The sequence below is a fragment of the Pongo pygmaeus genome, chromosome 1, assembly GCF_028885625.2.
Source record: "Pongo pygmaeus isolate AG05252 chromosome 1, NHGRI_mPonPyg2-v2.0_pri, whole genome shotgun sequence".
NCBI classification, from domain to species: Eukaryota; Metazoa; Chordata; class Mammalia; order Primates; family Hominidae; genus Pongo; species Pongo pygmaeus.
Genome location: NC_072373.2, coordinates 69,781,968 through 69,804,698, shown reverse-complemented (window position 1 = coordinate 69,804,698; position 22,731 = coordinate 69,781,968). Strand labels below are relative to the sequence as shown.

Here is a 22,731-nt window from a genome sequence, read left to right as displayed (position 1 = left end):
AATCCTCCCATCCTCGTCTCCCAAGTAGCCAGGACCAGGATCACAGGCGCATGCCACCACACCCAGCTCATCTTTTTTTTTTTTTTTTTTTTTTTAAGAGATGGGTGTCTCACCGTTGTTGCCCAGGCTGGTCTCAAACTCTTGGACTCAAACAGTCCTCCCACCTCAGCCTGGTTAAACATTAGCGCTTCAGCCAAAGTGCTGAGATTATAGGCATGAGCCACCACACTCAGCTGAATCAGTCTTTATTGTCCAAAATTTATGAGAAAAACCAAAGCATAAAGATTAAATAGCTGAGTATATCATCAGCATCTCTAAATTTCCCCAACCAGATTTTTAATCTGGTTATATATATTTTCAGCCTAACTATTTCTTAGGTAAATAGCTGTATACATTTTTCAGTTTAACCAAAAGAAAGTTAATTATTGAAAATAAAATGTAGGCTAGGCGCAGCAGCTCACGCCTATAATCCCCACACTTTGAAAGGCCGAAGTAGGCAGATCACTTGAGCTCAGGAGTTTGAGACCAGCCTGGGCAATATGGTGAAACTCCATCTCTACAAAAAATACAAAGTTAGCTGGGCATGGTGGTGCACACCTATAGTCCCAGCTATTTGCGGGGCTGAGGCAGGAAGATCGCTTACACCCAAGAAGTTGAGTCTACAGTGAGTTGTGATCAGCCACTGCACTCCAGCTTGGGTGACAAAGTGAGGCACTATCTCAAAAAAATAAAATAAAATCTAATTCAGTGAGAAAATAAAACTGAGGCGCAAAGAAACATCAGTGACAAAATAGAGATTTGGCCAGGCACAGTGGCTCGTGTCTATAATCCCAGGTACTTAGGAGGCTGAGGCTAAGGATCGCTTGAGCCCAGGTTCAAGGCAACAGGGAGCTGTGACCACTGCACTCCAGCTTAGGTGACAGAGCAGATTCTTGCTCTTACAAAAAAAAAAAAAAAAACCAGAGATTTGAATTTAAAACTTTTAACTCTTGGTTTGTTAGCTCATAACAGAGCTAAGCCACAGCCAATGAGGAGCTCTACAAGTGGAGCCACTAGCTTTGGTAGTAATGAGGAAATCAGTGAGTACCTAAGTGAGAAAAGCCTTTCTATACATAGCAATGTTCATATTTTGCAAGTTACTTTGATCATATTTTGCAAGTTTAGCTCTTAAAGTGCTATATTTGCAGAAATAGTTGATCTATTTTCTTTTTAACTCAAGAGCTTAGTTGAAGCTCCTAGGAAAATGTATTCTTTTAGAAGTATATATGGAAGTCTGTTTCTCCTTCACTAGTTTCCTGTTTGAAAAATGTTTGTAATAACCAACATACAATTCTATTTTTGCATGATTTGAGGATGAATGTGCAAAGCAATGGCTCCATCAACTTAGATACATTTTTCTTCACTTTATAAGTTAAGACAGTGCTTGAGAAATTATTCCAAACTTTAGAATTTTCAGTAATTTTAAACGTTGATACAGATGATATTCTCTTAAAAGAAAAACTTATAAAGTAGCCAAAACAGGTCATATTTATTGACTAGAGGGGTTTTTTTCACTAAAATTTGGCTTTTCTCTAAACTTTGGTTCACAAAATTGAAAGATTGTGATTAAATAATTTTGATGTGGTGATTTGTTTTTTCTTTAAGATGCTTCACTGTCAGGTTCTGAGAGATCAGTATCAGAAAGGTCTTTATCTGCATGTGCAAAGAGAGTAAATGAATGGGACAGTCGAACAGAAGATTTTCAGACCCCATCTCCAGTTCTCAGATCATCAAGGAAAATCAGGGAAGAATCTGGAGATTCTCTAGAAAATGTACCTGCATTACATCTTCTCAAAGAATTAAATGCCACTAGTAGAATTCTTGATGTTTCAGATGGCAAGGTTGAAGAACCTAGTAAAAAATCAGAAATACAAGAAATAGAGTATACAAAATTGAAGAAGAGTAAGATTGAAAATGTCTTTTCTAAAGAAGGTAAATCTGATGTCTTACTGAAATTAGTCCTAGAACAGGGAGATTCATCTGAGATTCTTTCAAAGAAAGATCTTCCTTTAGATTCTGAAAATGTTCAGAAAGACCTAGTTGGATTAGCTACTGAAAATCTCCATAAAAGTGAGGAAATGTTGAAAGAGAGACAGTCAGATCAAGATATGAATCATAGTCCAAACATCCAATCAGGAAAAGACATTCATGAACAAAAGAACACAAAGGAAAAAGATTTGTCTTGGTCAGAACATCTTTTTGCTCCTAAAGAGATACCATACTCTGAAGATTTTGAAGTGTCTTCTTTCAAGAAAGAAATTTCAGCTGAATTGTACAAAGATGATTTTGAGGTGTCATCTTTGCTGTCACTCAGGAAAGACTCTCAGTCTTGCAGAGATAAGCCACAGCCAATGAGGAGCTCTACAAGTGGAGCCACTAGCTTTGGTAGTAATGAGGAAATCAGTGAGTGCCTAAGTGAGAAAAGCCTTTCTATCCATAGCAATGTTCATTCTGACAGGCTGTTGGAACTCAAGTCCCCTACTGAGCTGATGAAAAGTAAGGAGCGCAGCGATGTGGAGCATGAACAGCAAGTTACTGAATCCCCTTCCTTGGCTTCAGTTCCTACTGCAGATGAGTTATTTGATTTCCACATTGGTGATAGGGTGTTGATTGGAAATGTTCAGCCAGGAATTCTTCGATTCAAAGGTGAGACTAGTTTTGCTAAAGGATTTTGGGCCGGAGTGGAGTTAGATAAACCTGAAGGAAATAACAATGGAACATATGATGGCATTGCATATTTTGAGTGCAAAGAAAGGCATGGTATTTTTGCTCCTCCTCAAAAAATATCTCACATTCCAGAAAACTTTGATGACTATGTAGACATTAATGAAGATGAAGACTCTTACTCAGATGAACAATATCAGTACTATAATCAAGAGCAAAATGATACAGAGGGTCCGAAAGACAGAGAAAAGGATGTCAGTGAATATTTTTATGAGAAATCCCTACCTAGTGTGAATGATATAGAAGCCTCAGTTAATGGAAATAGAAGCCTTAAAATAGAAACAGACAATGTACAGGACATTTCTGGGGTACTTGAAGCCCATGTTCACCAGCAGTCTTCAGTGGATTCACAGATTTCTTCAAAGGAAAACAAAGACCTCATTTCTGATGCCACAGAAAAGGTTTCCATTGCTGCAGAAGACGATACTTTAGACAATACCTTTTCTGAAGAATTGCAGAAGCAACAGCAGTTTACAGAAGAGGAAGACAACCTATATGCTGAAGCTTCAGAAAAGCTTTCTACACCACTTCTGGATCTTTTAACAAGAGAAAAAAACCAACTGGAAGCCCAACTAAAGTCATCACTAAATGAGGAAAAAAAGTCAAAACAACAACTGGAAACAATCAGCTTACTGACAGACAGTTTACTAAAAGTCTTTGTAAAGGACACAGTCAATCAACTACAACAAATCAAAAAAACCAGGGATGAGAAAATCCAGCTTAGCAATCAGGAGCTTCTTGGTGATGACCAAAAGAAAGTAACACCCCAAGACCTATCCCAAAATGTTGAGGAACAGTCACCAAATATTTCAGGTTGCTTCTTAAGGTCTGAATTGGAAGATGAAAAAGAAGAGATTTCCTCTCCAGATATGTGTCCCAGACCGGTGAGTATTTCGTCTAGAAAAAGTATCAGTATACCTTTTGACACTTTTAACAAGGCAACTTACCTTGCCTATATAAGTACATTTTAATTCTGTGACTCCTGATAGGTTTTTTTTCCCTTGACATGTTGTTTATTAGAGAAGGATCACTGTACTGGTTTTTAAAGGCCTTGTAGCTGTTTTTCCTGGCTGAAGTGTAATTGTCCTCTATTATGTCATAAGTAGTCAATATAGGGTTGTCACAAGCACTGGCAGGTTTTGGGGAACTAAAACATCCATTTAAACTGCTGAGTTGACAACCCCTGTACTGTCCACAGATTACATCTCCTTCCAGATTCACTGAACAAATTCGTTCCATGGAGCTTTCCAGTGGCTCACCACCCAATTCTTTTTTGCCTGTGAAATTGTTTACATATCTACTCAGTCATGGTTGGCCTGCAGAGGTTAGCAGTTGTGATGTTGATTCTGGTAAAATGAAATAGATCCACTATGACATGCACTCAGACCATCAGCTTGTTTATGTTGCCCATGGACAGTTGAGCAAAAGTAATGACTTTGAGTAACTTGAGCCAGATGGTCACCAGAGGTGAGAAATTTTATATCCCATTTCCATATCCCATAGACAGACAGTTCTTTAGAAACAGAATAATGATAATACAAAAAGCGGGGAGAGCCCTAATCAATAAACATTTTATAAAAATTCAATTATATGCGAGGTTTATGTAAGTAGAATTGAGGGAACAGGATAACTTTTTCTTAGATTGTTTATTAGTAGCCACCATATTGTTTTTTATTCTGCTTACTTATAGAGAAATATTAGATATATAAATAATACGTTTACTCTGTCTTTATTAAAAAAACAAATGATATGAGGCCCCTAAATGGTGCTCTGTTTGAATGGTTCCATTTCTATAGGAGAGCCCAGTATTTGGTGCCAGTGGGCAGGAAGAACTTGCTAAGAGACTTGCTGAACTTGAGCTCAGCCGGGAGTTCCTGAGCGCATTAGGAGATGATCAAGACTGGTTTGATGAAGACTTTGGTTTGAGCTCTTCTCACAAGATCCAAAAAAATAAGGCAGAAGAAACCATTGTACCTCTAATGGCAGAACCTAAAAGAGTAACCCAACAACCATGTGAAACATTATTGGCAGTCCCCCATACTGCAGAAGAAGTAGAAATTCTTGTACATAATGCAGCAGAAGAACTTTGGAAATGGAAAGAATTGGGCCACGATCTTCATAGCATCAGTATTCCTACAAAACTGCTTGGCTGTGCCAGTAAAGGTCTAGATATAGAAAGCACTAGTAAAAGGGTCTACAAACAGGTAGGTAAAATAAAAGGATAATTTTAGTTTTTAAACTTTTCTCCCATTTTCTGAAATTTGGATTCTTAGCCATTTTGTTTTGTTTTGTTTTTCTCTATCAAGGCGGTTTTTGATTTAACAAAAGAGATTTTTGAGGAAATATTTGCTGAGGATCCCAACTTAAATCAACCTGTCTGGATGAAGCCATGTAGAATCAACTCTAGTTATTTCCGACGAGTGAAAAATCCAAATAACCTTGATGAAATCAAGGTAAACTGCAAACTATAAAGTGTCTTCTTTTTTGACTTGCTGTTCGTTTACACATATCTGTAAATGTTGTAAAAGCAGGTGCTTTTCTGTGTGATTAACCTTTGTGTCTTCAGGACCTGTTCCATAGTGGGTTCCATAGTGGGTTCAATAAAGATTTGTTGACTTACTGAATCCATGAACAGTGGAGGGATTGGAATGAGTGAAAGGGCTGAATCCTCAAGTTTGTGCAAAAAAAAAAAAAAAAAAAAATTACTTTTACCAGTCATTTTCTCTATATACATAATTATAATATTTCAGAAAAATTAGGAAATACTTAGGGAGATAAATTATTGCAACTAATAGGAGTTTTAGGTAAGTTTTGGGGGCTTTAGAGATAGGTATAATGTTCTAACAGTACATATGAATACGTGTCATATATATGTCTTTTCAGTATGCCGGCCCTGGACACATAGGTGTTACTTCTTTATCTTTGACTTTGGAGGTTTCAAATTGGTAATGTGGTTTTGAACTATGTAGGATAGTAATGTGATACATAAAAATATTTATTTTGTTATCTAAGAAACCTTTGTAAACCTTTGTCCAGAAGCTACAAGGACTGTGAATTTTAAAGTCACATTGGTGGCAATCTGCTCTGCCTAGTCACATGTTTCTTTATGGCAAAGGTTATATTTCCAGAGCAGTGATTCTCAACTTTTAATGTGCACGTGAATGATCTGAGGATCTTGTTGAAATGGAGATTCTGATTTAGTAGGTCTGGAGTAGGACCTGAAATTCTGCATTTCCAACAAGCTCTCAAGTCATGCTGGTCCTGCTGGTCCCAGGACCACGCTGAGTAGCAAAGCTTTAAACTTGTATTTCCCAAACTTATTTGATCACAGAAAGCCTTTAAAAATATTTTATACTGATAGAACACCAACAGATATTTATGAGATGGGACGTATGCTTACCTCAGGGGTTGGCAAACTATGGCCCATGAGCCAAATCCAGGCCCCTGTATGTTTTTATAAATAAAGTTTTGTTGGACCACAGCCATACCTAGTTGTTTATATGTTACAACTACATGTAACTACAACAGTGGAATTGAATAGTTGTGACAAAGACCACATGGCCTACAAAGCCTAAAATATTTACAGTGATTCTCCTGCCTTGGCTTCACAGAGTGCTGGGATTACAGACGTGAGTCACCGTGCCCAGCTAGGTTTTACTTTTATTTGTTGTGTAAGTGAATAAAGTCTCAGCATTTGGAAGGCTTTTCCCTTCAAATTGCTATGTGGAACTGTAAGTGGAAGAAATTTGTATGATAATTTTATTGTAAATATTATATTCTTAGCATGAATCTGTTTACTGCATTGTAAACACATGAAACTCAGGAATTCTGTTGTTTGTGTTTCATGTATTTGTCTTATTTCCACAGAGCTTCATAGCAAGTGAAGTACTCAAGTTGTTCAGTCTTAAAAAGGAGCCAAACCACAAAACAGATTGGCAGAAAATGATGAAATTTGGAAGAAAGAAAAGAGACCGAGTGGATCATATCCTGGTCAGTGTATACAACCAAACTGTTTTTATTTTGACCATATCTTTTAAACTCAGAATGTGGTTAGATTTTAAAAGGAAAAGGGATAGAATTATTCTTAAGTCTATGGTATTAAAATCTTAAAGCCTTTACTTGCTGCATTTCTACCCCTCAGTTTTGTTAACTATTTTCTTTTGTACTCAGTAGATGAACATTTAACTTGATCAATAGTATTTTATGTAGAACTTGAGAAATTAACTCGAATGGAAGCAAAGTTTAAGGTAGTGAATTGAAAAGAGACCAGTGTGGACTCTGGAGCCTGACTGCCCATGTTTAAATCTCTTGATGTGTAATCTTGGACAAACTTATCTAACATTTTTGTGCAAAGTGAAGGTAACAATAATAGTACTTACCTGATAAAGTTATTAAGAAAATTAAATGAGTATATGTGTAAAGCACTTAGAATAGTTCCTCATATACAACTCAGTAAATAATAGCTGTTACGTCATCATCACTATTATCATTTTCCAGAACATTCCCTGGATAGGATTTATTGGGTTTTGCAATATATTTCTGTAACATTAGGAAAGTGTTTATCAAAAAAGAAAAAAAGAAAAATTCAGGTTTCACTCTAAACATTTTAATTCTGGATGTTTTATCTATATTGACATTTATATAATGAAAAAAAGTGTAATACTTAAATTTATCACCGTTCTCATGTATGTACCTCTCTAGTGTTTCATTTACTCAGTAATAACTGTACTAGATAACATTTGCTTAGTATTTTATAGTTTATCATTCTTCTGCCTTATTTTTTTGTTTTTTTTTTGAGACACAGTCTTGCTCTGTCACCCTGGCTGGAGCGCAGTGGCACAATCTCTGCTCACTGCAGCCTCTGCCTCCCAGGTTCAAGTGATTCTCATGCCTCAACCTCCCGAGTAGCTGGGATTACAGGCACCTGCAACCACGTCCAGCTAATTTTTGTATTTTTAGTAGAGATGGGGTTTTGCCACGTTGTCCAGGCTGGTCTCGAACTCCTGACCACAAGTGATCCGCCTGCCTTGGCCTCCCAAAGTGCTGGGATTACAAGCATGAGCCACCGTGCCCAGTGTCTTATGCCTTATTTGATCCTCACAATAATTACATGAGGTAGGAAGGACTAATGTTATCCTTTGTTTTACAAATGAGGTGTCTTATGCCTTATTTGATCCTCACAATAATTACATGAGGTAGGAAGGACTAATGTTATTCTTTGTTTTACAAATGAGGAAATTTAGATTCAAAGATGTTAAGTGACTTGCCCAGTAAAATAAGAGACAAGATTTTAATCAACTAATTCTTCATAGATCTTCACATCTCAAGAAAGTGAATTTGTTCTATTTCTATTATGTTTTAAAGTCTGAATTGTTATTAATTTCCAAGTTGTTACTTCTTTTACTTCTTAGGAATTAAAGAAAAAACATATTAAGAGGCATTCATCTAACCTATCAGCTAAATTGATGATATCCCCTATAAATCACCTCTGTATATACATTGAGTCAAAAATTGTGCTAATTAAGGACTGATGTTACAATAGTAAGCAAAACAGACACAGACCCCACCTTCATAGATTTCCAGTTTGAAGGCAGAAACCAGCCATTAATATATCATTTACACACAAGTGTGTAAGTTAAACATAAAAATGGAAGAATAGGGACCTGTTAAAACCACAGGAAGCTGATATAATGAGGATGGTCAAGGCGGGCTTCTCTGAGGAAGTGACATTTGAGCTCAGATCTTAAAGATGAATACATGGCAGCAGTAAGAGAAAATGAGGAGGAAGCAAAAGTGGAAATCCCTGATAAACCCATCAGATCTCGTGAGACTTAATTGCTATCACGAGAATAGCATGGGAAAAACTCCCATGATGCAATTACCTCCCCCTGGGTCCCTCTCACACACGTGGGAATTCTGGGAGATACAATTCAAGTTGAGATTTAGGTGGGGACACAGCCAAACCATATCAGTACCCTGACAGCAGAGGCTTCCAATAGGTGCCAAATAGGGTCAGTTAAGCAGACATCTCTCTAACAGTTTTCAGAAATTCTCAAATACTAAACAAAATATTTCTTTTGCAGGGGTAAGGTTATTATAGCTTGGGTGAGGGGAGTACTGTGCATAAGAATTGAAGCAATTTAGCAACAGGTAAACAATAATAATAAAGTATATATTATGTGACTCTCCCCTTTGCCGGTTGTAAAATATTTTTTAGCTTCCTACAGAGAGACCTGACCTATATAACTTTTTGCATGAGCTCATTCTTCTTAATTTTTTTTTTAACAAAATGATACTGTCAGCTTCTTGAGCTAATTATTAACAAGAAATGCTAAATGAACTAGTCTCCTCTCCCATAATTAGATTTGGTCAACCTTGTATTTACAGATTCTAATGTTTTTACATTTTAGGGGGATTGAGATTGAAAACAATTTTTTTAATAACATGTAAAATTTTTCTCAAACCACATTTTTCCTCTACTCTAACATTATAACAATCATCACCACACAAGAAGACTTCTGTGACCATACGTGTGTGGACTTTTCCCCCACATACCAAGCAGTGGACACCAGCTGGGTGTCCTCTGAATCAGTTCTGATACTCTCTACCCAGAGAGAGTGTCACATCCCACAGAGTGAGTGCTCAGTCCCCAAGACTGCCCCTGCCCCCTCCACACACACATACCAGTTGCAAGTCCAGGCCTCCAGAACTTCTGATGGACTAGCTTCAAGTTGGGGCTCCGAAGATCCACCTTTGGGTTTAATTAATTTGATGGAGTAGCTCACAGAACTCAGTAAACACTCACTTAGGTTTACTGGTTTATTAGGAAGGATATTGCAAAGGATACAGAGATGCATGGGGTGGAGTATGGGAAAGGGGCACAGAACTTCCATGCCTTCCCTGGGCTGCCACCCTCCAGGAACCTCCAGGTTTAGCTATCCAGAAGCTCCCTGAACTCTTTGCTCTTGGGTTTTTCTGGAAGCTTCATGACATCAGCATTCCTTCCCCCAAGGTATTGGGTAGGACCCTCTCATGGGAGGGCCTTAAGACCCACAGTCAGAAAGGTAGGGGAACATTACAGTGAAAGGAGGGCAGGCCTGCCACTGAGGCCTAACACCCTTGACATTTTTTTTTTTTTTTTTTTTTTGAGACAGAGTCTCGCTCTGTTACCCAGGCTGGAGTGCAGTGGCACCACCTCGGCTCACTACAACCTCCGCCTCCCGGGTTCAAGCGATTCTCCTGTCTCAGTATCCAGAGTAGCTGGGATTACAGGCGCATGCCACCATGCCTGGCTAATTTTTGTATTTTTAGTAAAGACGGGGTTTCACCATGTTGGCCAGGCTGGTCTCAAGCTCCTGACCTCAGGCGATCCACCTGTCTCGGCCTCCCAAAGTGCTGGGATTACAGGCGGGAGCCACCGCACCTGGCCAACCCCCCACGTTTTAACAAGACTATAACAAGGGCTATGGGAATTATTAGCCATGTTTTAAGTTTTTACTAAAAGAATGAGCTTATTTTGCTCTATGATTTTGTTACACTTTTCACCCATTATTGGTTATTTTTCTAAGTCTTTTACATGTTTAATTATGAAATATTTTTAAAGTATAAAAAAGAATAGAAAATAATATAGGTGCATTGTTTCTGCAGCCTTTTCCTTCATTCTGAGCTCGGTTGCATCTACCTAAAGTACACACTTAGTATTCATTAACTTCAGGCCTTTAATGTAAACTCTCAGTCTTTGTTTAAAAATGTCTTTATTTCAGCTCTTACTTTTGAGTTATATTTTAGCTGTATATAGAATTTTAAGTTGATAGCTCTTTTTACTTAAGCACTTTGAAGATATTTCATTGTAATTTTGAAGCAGCATCACTGTCTGCGGTGAATACCCAGGGTTTGTCGTCTCGAGCTGAGAAAGTTAACGACACAGACACACATACATGAAGGGGGTTAAGGAGTGGAAAGTTTAATAGGCAGAAGAAATGAGAGAGGAGAGCAGCTCTCTCTTTTCTGAAAGAGAGGTGTTCCAAAAAAGGAAAAGTGGTGGACTGCAGCAGATTTTATAGGCAGGCTTTAAGAGGTGGTATCTGATTTACATAGGGCCCACAGATTGGTTCCACCAGGTGTGATGTTTACTGGTGTGTGGGGAAGGCTGGTCACCCCACCCTAATCTTATTATGCAAATGGATTTTCTACTTGGCCAGTGCCATCTTGCCTGCTCCTTACTGTGCATGTGGCAAAGAGAAGAGAAGATAGAGCTGCCATTTTGAACATGCCTATTCCACAGGTAGTTTTTTCTATTGGCACAATTGCCGGCATTCGCTTGTGCAAGCTTCCACCTTGTCTATGTCTGCAGCTTGATTTTACAGGCTGCTCTTCGTTAGAAAAGAAAATGATTTGGGGGCTGCTTTTCATTAAAAGGAATACCTTACCAAGGACTTCCTTACCCTATCTGCTTAAGTAATTTCTTTTCTAACTTTTATATCATTCTGACCTCTCGTTGCTTTTGAGAAATCTACTGACAGTTCTTTATGGGGAATTGGTCTTTTCTGTTTTCCATTTAAGACTGTGTGTGTGCGTGTGTGTATTCTGTAATTTTTCTGGATACGTCTAAATGTGGATTTGTTTTTATTCTGCTTTAGACTTTTTGTGCTTATTGAATCTATAGATTCATATCTTTACTCAGTTCTGGAAAATTCTCAGCTATTGTCTTTTAAAAGATTGCTTCTTCCAGCTTTCCCAGTTCTCTGGAACTTCTTTAAACATCTTTGGCCTTATCCTCTTTCCATGGCCCGTAACTCCTCCCCTAGGCAGTCATAGCACTTGCCCCTCTTTTAAATCATTATTTGTCACTTAGGATTTTCCCTCCTTTCTCAGAATTTCTGTATACATTACAAATATTTTTGTTATATTTTATCTAATACGTCTACATATTTATATGAGGACTTTTTTGGCATTATCTTTACCGTTTCTGCTGGAACTGATTCTTGACATCTGTAGTTTTCTTGTAGAGTTGTTTTTTGTTGTTTTTTGATATATTCCAAGAGTTTTTCAAATTTTATCTATAATTAATATTTGGAAATTGTAGTTCAAAAGAGCAGGAGAAGACAGTGGTTAATATTTTGGACAGCCCAATACTATAGATAAAATGAAGTCATCTTTTCCTATAAAATTGATTTTTTTAATTGTTTTTCTAGAGTTTTGACTATTGGGAATTTTGCTTAGGATCTCTAGTTTTAAAAGTTTCTGAACCTTCCTGAGCCTCCTTCAGTATTTTTGCATGTAATAAACCCCAAAGTTCTCTCATGGGGATTCTTTTATAAATGGAGAGAATGGCATAAGCAGTTAAGAGCAAGATCTCTGGAATCAGACAGCTTGTAAGTGTCCAGTCTTGTCTTTACCACTTATTAACAATGTGATTTTGGGTGAGTTCTCTCACCTCTCTTTCTCAGTCTCCCCCTCTTTAAAGTAGCAACCTCGTAGAGTTGGGATGATTAACCAAGATCTAATATGTATTAAGTGGCATCTAAGGAGCTCTCAAAAATATTACATATTATTAATATAATTATTTTCATTGATTCACAGTAATTTTTTCCTTGCACTTAAAGCTATTTCAGGTGTAGCATTTTTAATCCGCCACCTGATACAGCATTCTTGAAGGCAAAAGCACTTGGACTAATAATAAGCATAGGCTGTCACCTCCCCTGCATTATACATTTTCTCTACTGAATCTTTTCCATTAGCATACAAACTGCATATTTCTTTAAAGCTAAAATAACTCTTTTGTCATCACTTCCCCCTCCAATTTTCCCTTTACAATAAAACTCCTTTAATATGTCCATTTTTACTCTCCCTAATCTGTCTTTCTCTTATGAAACCAACTCCAGTCAAGCTTTTACCTCATCCATGCCACCAAAACTGCTTGGATTAATAAACCTAGTGGTAAATCTCAGTTCCTGTGTTACTTGACCCATCAGCAGCATTCAACACAGTTGATCCCTCCCTTTTCCTTGAAACCTGGCTTTCTGCTCCCTCACTGGCTGCTGCTCCTCGGTCTCCTTTGTTGGTTCATCCTCACCTTGAAACGTTGGAGTGCTCCTGGAATCCGCCCACGGACCTCTTCTTTATTTGTCTACACTCCTTCTCAGTCTCATGGCTTTGACTACGATCTGTATGTTCACCACTCCCAAATTCATATCTCCAGCCTAGGACTCTTGCTTGACTCCAGATGCATATAGCCATTTGCCTACTCAGTATCTCCATTTGGATGTCTGTTAGCCATCTCAAATTTCACATGTTCAAAACAACTTCTGAGAATTATGTTAGCTCTGGGTTTGTCATATATGGCCTTTCTACTGAGGTATTATTTCCTCTATACCAATCTGTTGAGAGTTTTTATCATGAAAGGGTATCAAAGGCTTTTTCTGCATTTATTTAAATGATCCTCTGATTTTTATCCTTCATTTTGTTAATGTGATGTATCATATTTATTGATTGTGTATGCAATAAATCCCACTTGATTGTGGTGATTCTTTTATCAAAATCTTAATTACCCCCTTTTAAAACATTTGTAGTATGATAAACTATCTTACTAAACATTTCATAATAAACAGTTGCTTCTTCCAGTTTAAGAAAATGTGTATTTTAGCTGTTGCTTGGGCTGAGGATGTCCCTAATCAATCTAACTATATTTGTGTCTTCAGGCATTATTTGAGGTGAATAAAATGCAAATAATTTTTTAGACATAAAGGCCTCTGTTAGCCAAACGAGAAGAGAAATCTTTCTTTCACCTCTAGTTCTCATTCACTCCCCCTTTTTTCTTTCACAAAGGCATTGATTAATTTATATCTTAGGTTAGCTAAGAATTTGAGCTATTTTTAGCAGTACATTCTCAAAGTATAGATGCTGTGGAATGAGTAGCAAGTAATTAGAGCACCATTTGTATAACCTTTATGTACAGTAGCCTTGAAAAATCTCCATACTGTAGGTAGAATTGCACCTAAGATGACAAATCTTGTAGTAAGACCACCTAGCTAATGATTGAGTCTCCTTTATAGCCTGGGAGCTGATGAGAAGGACACTCAGCACTCCTGAGTTCCTCCTGTCTCTATGTCTTTCTCATATTAAGCCTAAGTTGGCTTTCACACAATTAATTACAATTTGCTTCTACAGCTTTGGGGCTTTACGTAACAACTTTAATTTTTTCTACACCCTTTTGAAACAGCTATCATGTTTGACCCGAGTCTTTTCTCCTTATAAAACATTAGTATTGTCTCCTGTTGTCTGATATAGTTTTGAGTCCCTTCAACATCAACTGTAGCTCTGTCAGTGTCCCTCTTTAAATACAGTGCTCAGAGTTAGCCTTATAATGTTTCGTGGTTTTGTTTTTGTTTTTAGATACAAGGTCTTGTTCTGTCACCCAGGCTGGAGTGCAGTGGCATGATGGTAGCTCACTGCAGCCTTGGACTCCTGGGCTCAAGGGATCCTCCTGCCTCGGTCTTCCAAAGCACTAGGATTATAGGGATGCATCACCACACCCAGCCTCATGTATTATTTAATTAGTAGTCATTCAACCTATTTTTTTCTAGATAGTATATTTTGATTAGTGCAGTTTATGATCACATTTCTTTTTTTTCTTTTTTTTTTTCTTTTTTTTTAACCTATGTCATACTTATAGTACTTATAGGAGCTGAGGAAAACCCCAAGACCAACCTGTGCTCAACCTGTGCTTTTGTAGTGATTTTTTTTGGACCCTATTACAGAACCTTATTTATTCCTTCATCTTGTTATATGTGGCCCATTGTTCCAGGCTACCACCACATTTCTTGATTCTTTCTTTGAACATAATTATTATATTTCCCAGCTTCATGTAATTTCTAAAATTCATGTACCTGCCTTCATCTAGGTCATTGCTAAAAACAATGAAGTAGAGCTAAAGACAGCCTTTCAGCATTCACAAAACTTATCTATTCTATATGCCATATATTTATATAGCACCTTCTATTTGCACTGTCCTAGTCATGAGGGAATCATAAATAAAAAGAAACGGCCCTTTAAGAGCTCACAGCCTAGTGGGAAAACAGATACACAGTATATAATTTAGCATGATAATTGCTGTAATGGAATATGAAGAAGATAGAATGGGAGCACAGAGGAAAAACTCCCTGAGTCTTTGAGGCAGAAACTTCTTTCCAGGTTGAGAGCTGTCCTTTAATCAAAAAAGTGTAAATTAGCCAGGCGCAGTGGCTCACCTAATCCTAGCACTTTGGGAGGCCGGGGCAGATGGATCACCTGAGGTCAGGAGTTTGAGACCAGCCTGGCCAACATGGTGAAACCCCATCTCTCTGAAAATACAAAAATTAGCTGGGCATAGTGGCGCATGCCTGTAATCCCAGCTACTCGGGAGACTGAGGCAGGAGGATCACTTGAACCTGGGAGGTGGAGGTTGCAGTGAGCCGAGATGGCGCCACTGTACTCCAGCCTGGGTGACAGAGCGAGACTCCCATCTCAAACAAGTGTAAATCCACCTAACCTATCTCTTTTTTCCCAACTTGTTCACAAGGATACAGTGAAAGACCCTGGCATCTGCTTGCTGAAATTGGGCCACATTCTATTTACTACATTTCTCTATTCCACCAGCCTAATACCCTGTCCCCTCCTCCGCTCCCAAAAAAAAAAAAAAAAAAAAAAAAACTGTTAGTCTTTTAGATGTAATTAATTAAGCTGTTTATATTTTAAATGTATTAATTTTTACATATACATACATATATCTTCAGGAGCAGGATCGGGGAGATGAGTCATAGAATATAATAGACTCTGAAGATCAGAAGGAAAAAAAATAGAGGCAAATTTGCAGGCTATGAGATCCCCCAGTTGTTATAGTTGAAGATCCAAATTGGGCTCTGAGCTTTCTAAAGGCCAAAGAGAAATGGAAAAGTTCATGTTCTTACTGACTGACAGAGAAATAGTTCCTGTTCTTAAGTGGGAACAAAGCTTTTGCCAACACTGAAATCTTACATTTCAGTGGGGGCTGCATTGAGGTTACACCGAGAGAGAGAATAAAAAATGTCGTGAGCATATATTTCTACTGCAAGTGCACAAAAGATTTCCTTAGTGTTTCCTAAATTTTGTTATTGTGGAGGAAATTGCTCAAAGAACAGATTTAATATTACAGGCCAAGAGAGGCTGGGCAGCGTGGCTCATGCCTGTAATCCCAGCACTGTGGAAGGCCAAGGCAGGCTAGATAGCTTGAGCCCGGGAGGTGGAGGTTACAGTGAGCTGAGATCGCGCCACTGCACTCCAGCCTGGGTGACAGAGTGAGACCCTGTCTCAAAAAAAAGTAGGGCGGGGTGGGGGACTAAAAGAACTGTTATAGAAAGGAAAGCTGCGCAACTTTGAATAACAAATTCATTGGGGATGTGAAATTTTTTGTGCACATACCTAGACCATCCCTCAGCACAAGTTCAAGAAGTCTTATATTAGGCTGTTTATTATAGCATCCTTCATAAGGGAGGAACACCAATTCCATGGTAGGTTGACAAGTATTTCGTAGATACCCATGATTCTGTGGTCAAATAAATATAGGAAATGCTGAGTTAAACAAGTTTCTTTACTGGTGGGCTTCTGTCTCATAGGCTCAAGTACAATGTAACTCTCCCAGAGGGAGTTCTCCAAAACTTTATTTGGCCATAGAACCCTTTTTGGTGGTACATTAGGGAACAGAGGAATAAATGTTTACATAGCCTCCAAACAACCTTTCTAAAAGAGAAAGAATGTGGCATCCACCCTGTTACATATTTGTCAACTCCAGCCAAGGATATATGTTGGACAATACTGTTCTTCCCCTCTCTTACTCTCTCAAGCTTCAGGATGATGTAGTCTCTTTTTTGCTAGGGTCTTCTCGTTTCCTCATAAGGCAAACCAGAGTACAAGTTCCCCTCTTCACTTTCTCTTTTTTTTTTTTTTTTTTTTGAGATGGAGTCACTCTGTCGCCTAGGCTGGAGTGCAGTGGCGCAATCTTGGCTCACTGCAACCTCCGCCTCCCGGGTTCAAGCGATTCTCCTGCCTCAGCCTCTTTGAGTAGCTGCGCTTACAGGTGCACACAACCACACCCGGCTAATTTTTGTATTTTTAGTAGAGATGGGGTTTCACCACATTAGTCAGGCTGGTCTTGAACTCCTGACCTCATGATCCGCCCGCCTCCGCCTCCCAAAGGGCTAGGATTACAGGCTTGAGCCACCGCGCTCGGCCCACTTTCTCTGCTTTTTTAAAGATGAAACTATGATCAGGGCAAGCCAGGAGCATGTTGTCACTTGGCTTTTTTGCCAAGTAAGACTTCTAGTTAGAGACCCCTGTCACTGCAATTAACTTTGCTGAATTTGTGACTTGAGATCAGGGTTCACTTCCTTATCTAGCCTCCATCCCATTCACAATGTCATTTTGTATAGCAAATCTAATGTGGTTTTTTTGTTTGTTTTTTTTTTTTAGACGGAGTTTCACTCTGTCGCCCAGGCTACAGTGAAGTGGCGTAATCTTGGCTCACTGCAACCTCCGCCCCCTGGGTTCAAGCGATTCTCCTGCCTCAGCCTCCCTAGTAGCTGGGACTACAGGCGCGTGCCACCATGCCTGGAAGATTTTTGTATTTTTAGTAGAGATGGGGTTTCGCCATGTTGGCCAGGCTGATCTCCAACTTCTGACCTCAGGTGATCCACCCGCCTAGGCCACCTAAAGTGCTAGGATTACAGGCATGAGCCACTGCACCCAGCCAATCTAATGTGTTTCTTTTAGAATAAAGTAGGTTTTTTTCCATGTATTATAAACAAGCAATAAATCTGGGTAGGTTATTTCTACTTGATTAGTTTTTATTTACCTAATAAGAATCCTAAAATGCAAAAATAGCAAGTATTGTATTAATATAACAGTGACTTGAAAAATAAACTTCAGCAATATTACATTTGAAAAATACCCTAAGGATAAATTTATTTATAACAAGTGTTATTCATTTATTATAATACCCCAGAGTCACATTCAGTATTGTCTTTTGATATATGCATTTTATAATTGTAAATCCATATACAGATGTCCCGTACTTAATGAAGGTTCGACTTACTGTTTTTCAACATCACGATGGTATGAAAGCAACACACATTCAGTAGAAACAGTACTTCGATTTTTGAATCTTGATCTTTTCCTGGGCTAGTGATAAGTGGTATGGGGGCAGCAGCAGTGAGCCACAGCTTGCAGTCAGCCACACCATCATGAGGGTGAACACCGATACTCTCCTGTGGACTGTGATGCAGATGATTCTGCCCGACTGTAGACCAATGTACATGTTCTGAGCATGTTTCAGATGGACTAGGCTAAGCTATGTGTTCAGTAAGTTAGGTGTATTCACTGCATTTTTGACTTAATGATATTTTCAATTTACTGCGAATTTACTGGACATAACTCCATTGTAAGTAGAGGAACATTTCTGTCTAATATTTTGTGTTTTCCTCCCATTAAATTCCTTATTCCCTTATGTTATGGAATTCCTTATGGAATACATATTCCCTTACGTTGACATTGACAACATACTGGTAATCTTTAATATCTATGAAATACTCGAATATTGTCAAATGTATTTTTGAAGTCATTTTGACATTTGGCAATTGAGGTTTTTAAACTTTTTGCAATTTTAAAAGGGGTATTGATATCATATGAATTATCTTTTTTCTCTGGTTTATTTCCTTGGGCTCTGGTTTATTTCTCTGGTTTATTTCCTATGGATAGGACTACAAAGTCAGCAATTATATTTTCTAGCTTTTGTGTGACAGGAATTTTCTAACCTTGTTGTCTTCTAAATCCTAGGTTCAGGAGCTCCATGAGGAGGAGGCACAGTGGGTGAACTATGATGAGGATGAGTTGTGTGTGAAAATGCAGCTAGCCGACGGGATCTTTGAGACCCTGATCAAAGATACTATTGATGTTCTGAATCAGATCAGTGAAAAGCAGGGGAGAATGCTACTTGTGTGACATCTTGCAAATAAATCGAACACTGAGTGCTAATGTGAGTCCTGGGCCTTTCTGCCTCCTGATGTACACCCATCGCCATCATAGCAAGAGTGCTTCCGGACCTTGTACTTATTCTTAAAGACTACCAGTATGGAGTTCATAGGACAATGTGGTATACCTGGTATCACAGCCTTTGCCTTTCGAGACTATCCACTGGATTAATTGGTTATTTTCAGTGGGCAGGGTTGCACAGTGTAATCCTACACCTTTTGTTAGCACCCCCACTAGGTCTCAGAGGGCCAAAAACACCAGACTTACCTCTGAGTTTAGACTAGGGTATCACTTCTTTGAGTCTGAAGTCAAGTGAGAGAGGTATAGATAAATGCATCACATCACTTTTGAAATGTAATTCTGGTCTATACCATGGAAGTCATAAATGGACATTATAGTCTCTAAACAGTATTAAACCCTTAACCACTTCTAAAATAGGCAAGCTTAATAATGTCTGCCAACTTGACATTCTGGAGTTTATTTCATTTCTTTTTGAAGAGCATTTTCTTCCATTATTGTAGTTGAGCAGCACCAAGTGGACTGTCAGGCTAACAGGAATAAGTGGTAGCCTTGCTTTCTGAGCACCATCTAAAGAATTTTAAACCTCTGCATTATGTTTAGTGTTCTCTGTGTGGGCATGAAAACAAAGAAATGCCCCTACTGAAGACTGGGCTCAAAGGACCAATGCAGGGCTGGTTCTTCTACCCCTTGGTTTACTCCTGCACTTTTCTTACTCGTTCTGAATCTCTACCAGCTGCTCCCAGAATCACAGATACTCAGGACCATCTCAGGCATCCAGGCATGGCAAAGTGGAAATAATTCATTTTGGCCTTCAAACCTTCAACTCCCATCTTTCCCCAAGAAGTCAGAGATGCTGTTACTTGAATGATTTAGGAAATGAGTGAGTGCACCAAAGACAAAAAGATATTGTCTATTGTTTGTGTGCTTGTTTTGCGCTATGGAACATTTTTTAATTTATTTTAAGATAAATTATTAAGTTGAAAATGTGTGTCCCTATTCAGAAGTGAAAGATTCATCTTGTAATAGTTAAACCTCCATCTTGAAGCTTCTATGGTTCATAGTCTTTGCACAGGAACCTATGGTTTTAACAAACCAATACACGTATTGAAAAAGTCGTTTTAATTCAGTGAAACGAAGATGGGCTTTTCCAGATCACCTGCAGTAGCATGAGTGGGATAAAATGATTTAAAGACACTGTACAATTTAACTCTGCCTCTCTTGCAGCATTGCTTCTCACAACTATTACCTGCATCTGAAAAAAAATCTATAGACTCCAGCTGCTACATTAGAGCATAAGAGATGCTCTCCTGGGACCTCAGTACCCTGCCTTCTTGACTGGTTTCTGTTCATCAGTCCTGTCCCTCTTCAAGTAATCTAGAAGAATGTGGATACTCTTAGGCGTGAATGTAAATGCCTTAATATTGAAGGTCCTGGTTAGAAGCATGATACAAGACATCTACTGGATTCATATTTACAAATATCCTGGAATGTTATAGCTTCAAAGTATATTAGAAAAACCCCAAAGATTGTATAATCTTTAAGTGTGCACGTTCGTTTATTTCTGCATCTTCCCTCCAAACTTGCCTTTGCATCTTAAATATTTCACTATGCACACTCCCATTCCTCTTGGGTTTCATCTTGTTGTTTAAGAAATGTACTGAAATAATCATTGGAATATTTGCATTTTGCACAATGACTGGTATGATAGCTCTTGACGAATAAGGAAAGCACTGAAATGTTGTGATTGGGTCTCGGGAAATGCTCAGATTGATGTCTTACCAGCATTTCTTCTGGGCTTGTGATGTTGAGCTGTAGTCTTGTAGCCATAATGAGCAAATTGACTAAGAGAAGCAAAGGTTTCTTGGGGTTATTAACCAGTAGTGTGGAAATATTATTTTTATGTGGCCAAGGGAAAGCAAAGGCTTTTCTTTTCAGTTTGTGTTATTTGGAAGACAGAAAAACATCTTGTCTACATCCTTTGGCTGTTTGTAGGATCACGTTGTCCTTATGATACTGAAACTTTACAGCTGCTGTAAATTTTTTATAAATGAATTTCAAAATGTTATAATGGGACTGTAGGTTGTTTTTCTACATCTTCATTATTTGGACCTAAAACCAGTTTTTAATAAGAAAGTTTATCTTTACTCTTTATGACATTATGACTCCAGAAAAAGAAAAAAATAATAATAATAATACAAGTCATGGAATCAGCAATCTGGTAAGAAATGCTGCCAAGAATGTGGCAGTAGCTGTCCTGACAGACTCCAACTGTCTTTACTATCTGAAGAATCCTAGGCTCCACATGAGAGGCAGAAATGGATCAGTCTCATTCTTTGCTAGATATGGTTATCTGTAGTTTGGTAGCAAAAAAAAAAAAAAAGAATCCATAATTAGCAGATTTCTTATTAACTATTTGGATCTAATTGAAATGGCTTTATTCTTAGGATTAAGAAAGATAGATGTGGATACTCAGCCACTCGTTCCATATTGGTATCTTTTAAATCAGCTCTGCCTCTTAATCAAGAACCTAAATATTCCCTCTTTCTAATCTTTGTTCCTTCTCCCTACACCCTCATCCTCTTTCACTCTTCCTTCATAATTCCTCTAAGAAAAATATCTTTGCATCAGCAGTAATATCTTTTAGAATAGCACTATCAGAATTTAGCAGTAAACCAACATACAGGCTTCAGATTTACTTCTGAGTCCAAAACAATTTGTGCTATCCAGGGTAGTTAACTCTGGGTTAAACAAGTACAGGGTATAGATTCCCTCTTCAGGTCTACACAGGAATTTTTACCATAGGGAAAAGTGGGGAGAACTCAAACGTAGTTAATAAGGAAGGTAATTTGTTTTTCTTTTACCTAAAAGAAAAGAAAATTCCTTCTGTGACTACAGGTCTCTGAGAAATTATCTTTCAAAAGAGATTTCATTGCTCATAAGAGTGTTGTGGCCTATTGATAAAAACAATTTTGTTCACTTTCTTGTCTTGAAAAAAAAGTGGCCTTAGCTTTTTGCAATACTTGAATAAAGTGTACTCGCAAAAGAATTTCTGTAGCACAGCATTAGAGACTCATAACTTTTCTGCAAGAAATACAAACTTACATCTTCCTTTTACTACCTTAAGAATACTAGTGAATAAAACATTAATTCAAAGAGCAAATTATAGAAACTACAATGACATTTAATGCAAATTGTAGGAATTTACATGTTTACAAATCATCTTCAACTGGTTGTGCAGCAATTCAGTAAAATATCTTTGTATTATAAAAATGTGAAGAAAAAATGTAAACTGATGTAAAGGAGGTACTGTCATTTTAATTAACCTATGTTTAATAGCTTTTCCTTCTGGACTTTGCAAAGCCTTCTTGGCAAACACATTGCAAAGCATTCTCTGGGAGGTTCAGCCTCCTTGTGTGTACTGTACTGTGCAGACATGAAAAAATAAACCCGTTTACTGTGTGCGTGTAAATAGCCTGGTCATCAGGCCATTTTCAGCCAATAGTCACATCCAGTGCAATTTTGCACCGAACACTCAAGGGTGTGGTTTGTAAGTACGATCTGTAAAATAACTGGGAGGAATTCCCATGTATACCTGTGTAAATAGATTTGTTAACTGAAATGTACTTTAAGAAAAGATAAAATCTGTAAATAAACTGATTTATAAATTAATTTCATGTCAGGTCTCCATTTTTTCCCTCCTGAGCCAACTTCAGAAAATTAGTCCCCATAAAATATATCTGATTTCTTATTTAGTCACAGGGTGCTGATGCTTGGACAGTAGAATAAGGTAAGCTATGGATAAGAGCTATTTACCTGCACATAAATGCCATCAGCACATACATTTGAGCAGCCTGGGCTTTGCTCCCACACTCATTGATTCAGCAGATAGCCACTGAGCAGCTTCGT

General features: G+C 38.1%; 2 protein-coding genes across 17 annotated transcripts in view; both read left to right on the top strand.

The window, feature by feature from the left end:
• Positions 1-22,494, top strand: part of CEP350 (centrosomal protein 350) — a 159,174-nt gene extending 136,680 nt beyond the window's left edge. For 14 of the 16 annotated variants that reach the window (XM_063651462.1, XM_063651373.1, XM_063651239.1 and 11 more), the window contains 6 exons: positions 1,645-3,647; positions 4,560-4,967; positions 5,070-5,216; positions 6,631-6,753; positions 17,248-17,462; positions 18,610-18,737. In XM_063651462.1, the coding sequence (XP_063507532.1) occupies positions 1,645-3,647; positions 4,560-4,967; positions 5,070-5,216; positions 6,631-6,753; positions 17,248-17,442 (2,876 nt within the window). In that variant the 3' untranslated portion in view covers positions 17,443-17,462; positions 18,610-18,737. Of the gene's footprint in view, positions 1-1,644; positions 3,648-4,559; positions 4,968-5,069; positions 5,217-6,630; positions 6,754-17,247; positions 17,463-18,609 lie in introns of all 16 variants that reach the window. The other 2 variants (XM_063651301.1, XM_054454017.2) reach the window with 2 other exon arrangements.
• The window catches only part of QSOX1 (quiescin sulfhydryl oxidase 1), a 299,134-nt gene that overhangs the window by 190,721 nt on the left and 85,682 nt on the right, over positions 1-22,731 (top strand). The gene's annotated exons all lie outside the window — the stretch shown is intronic.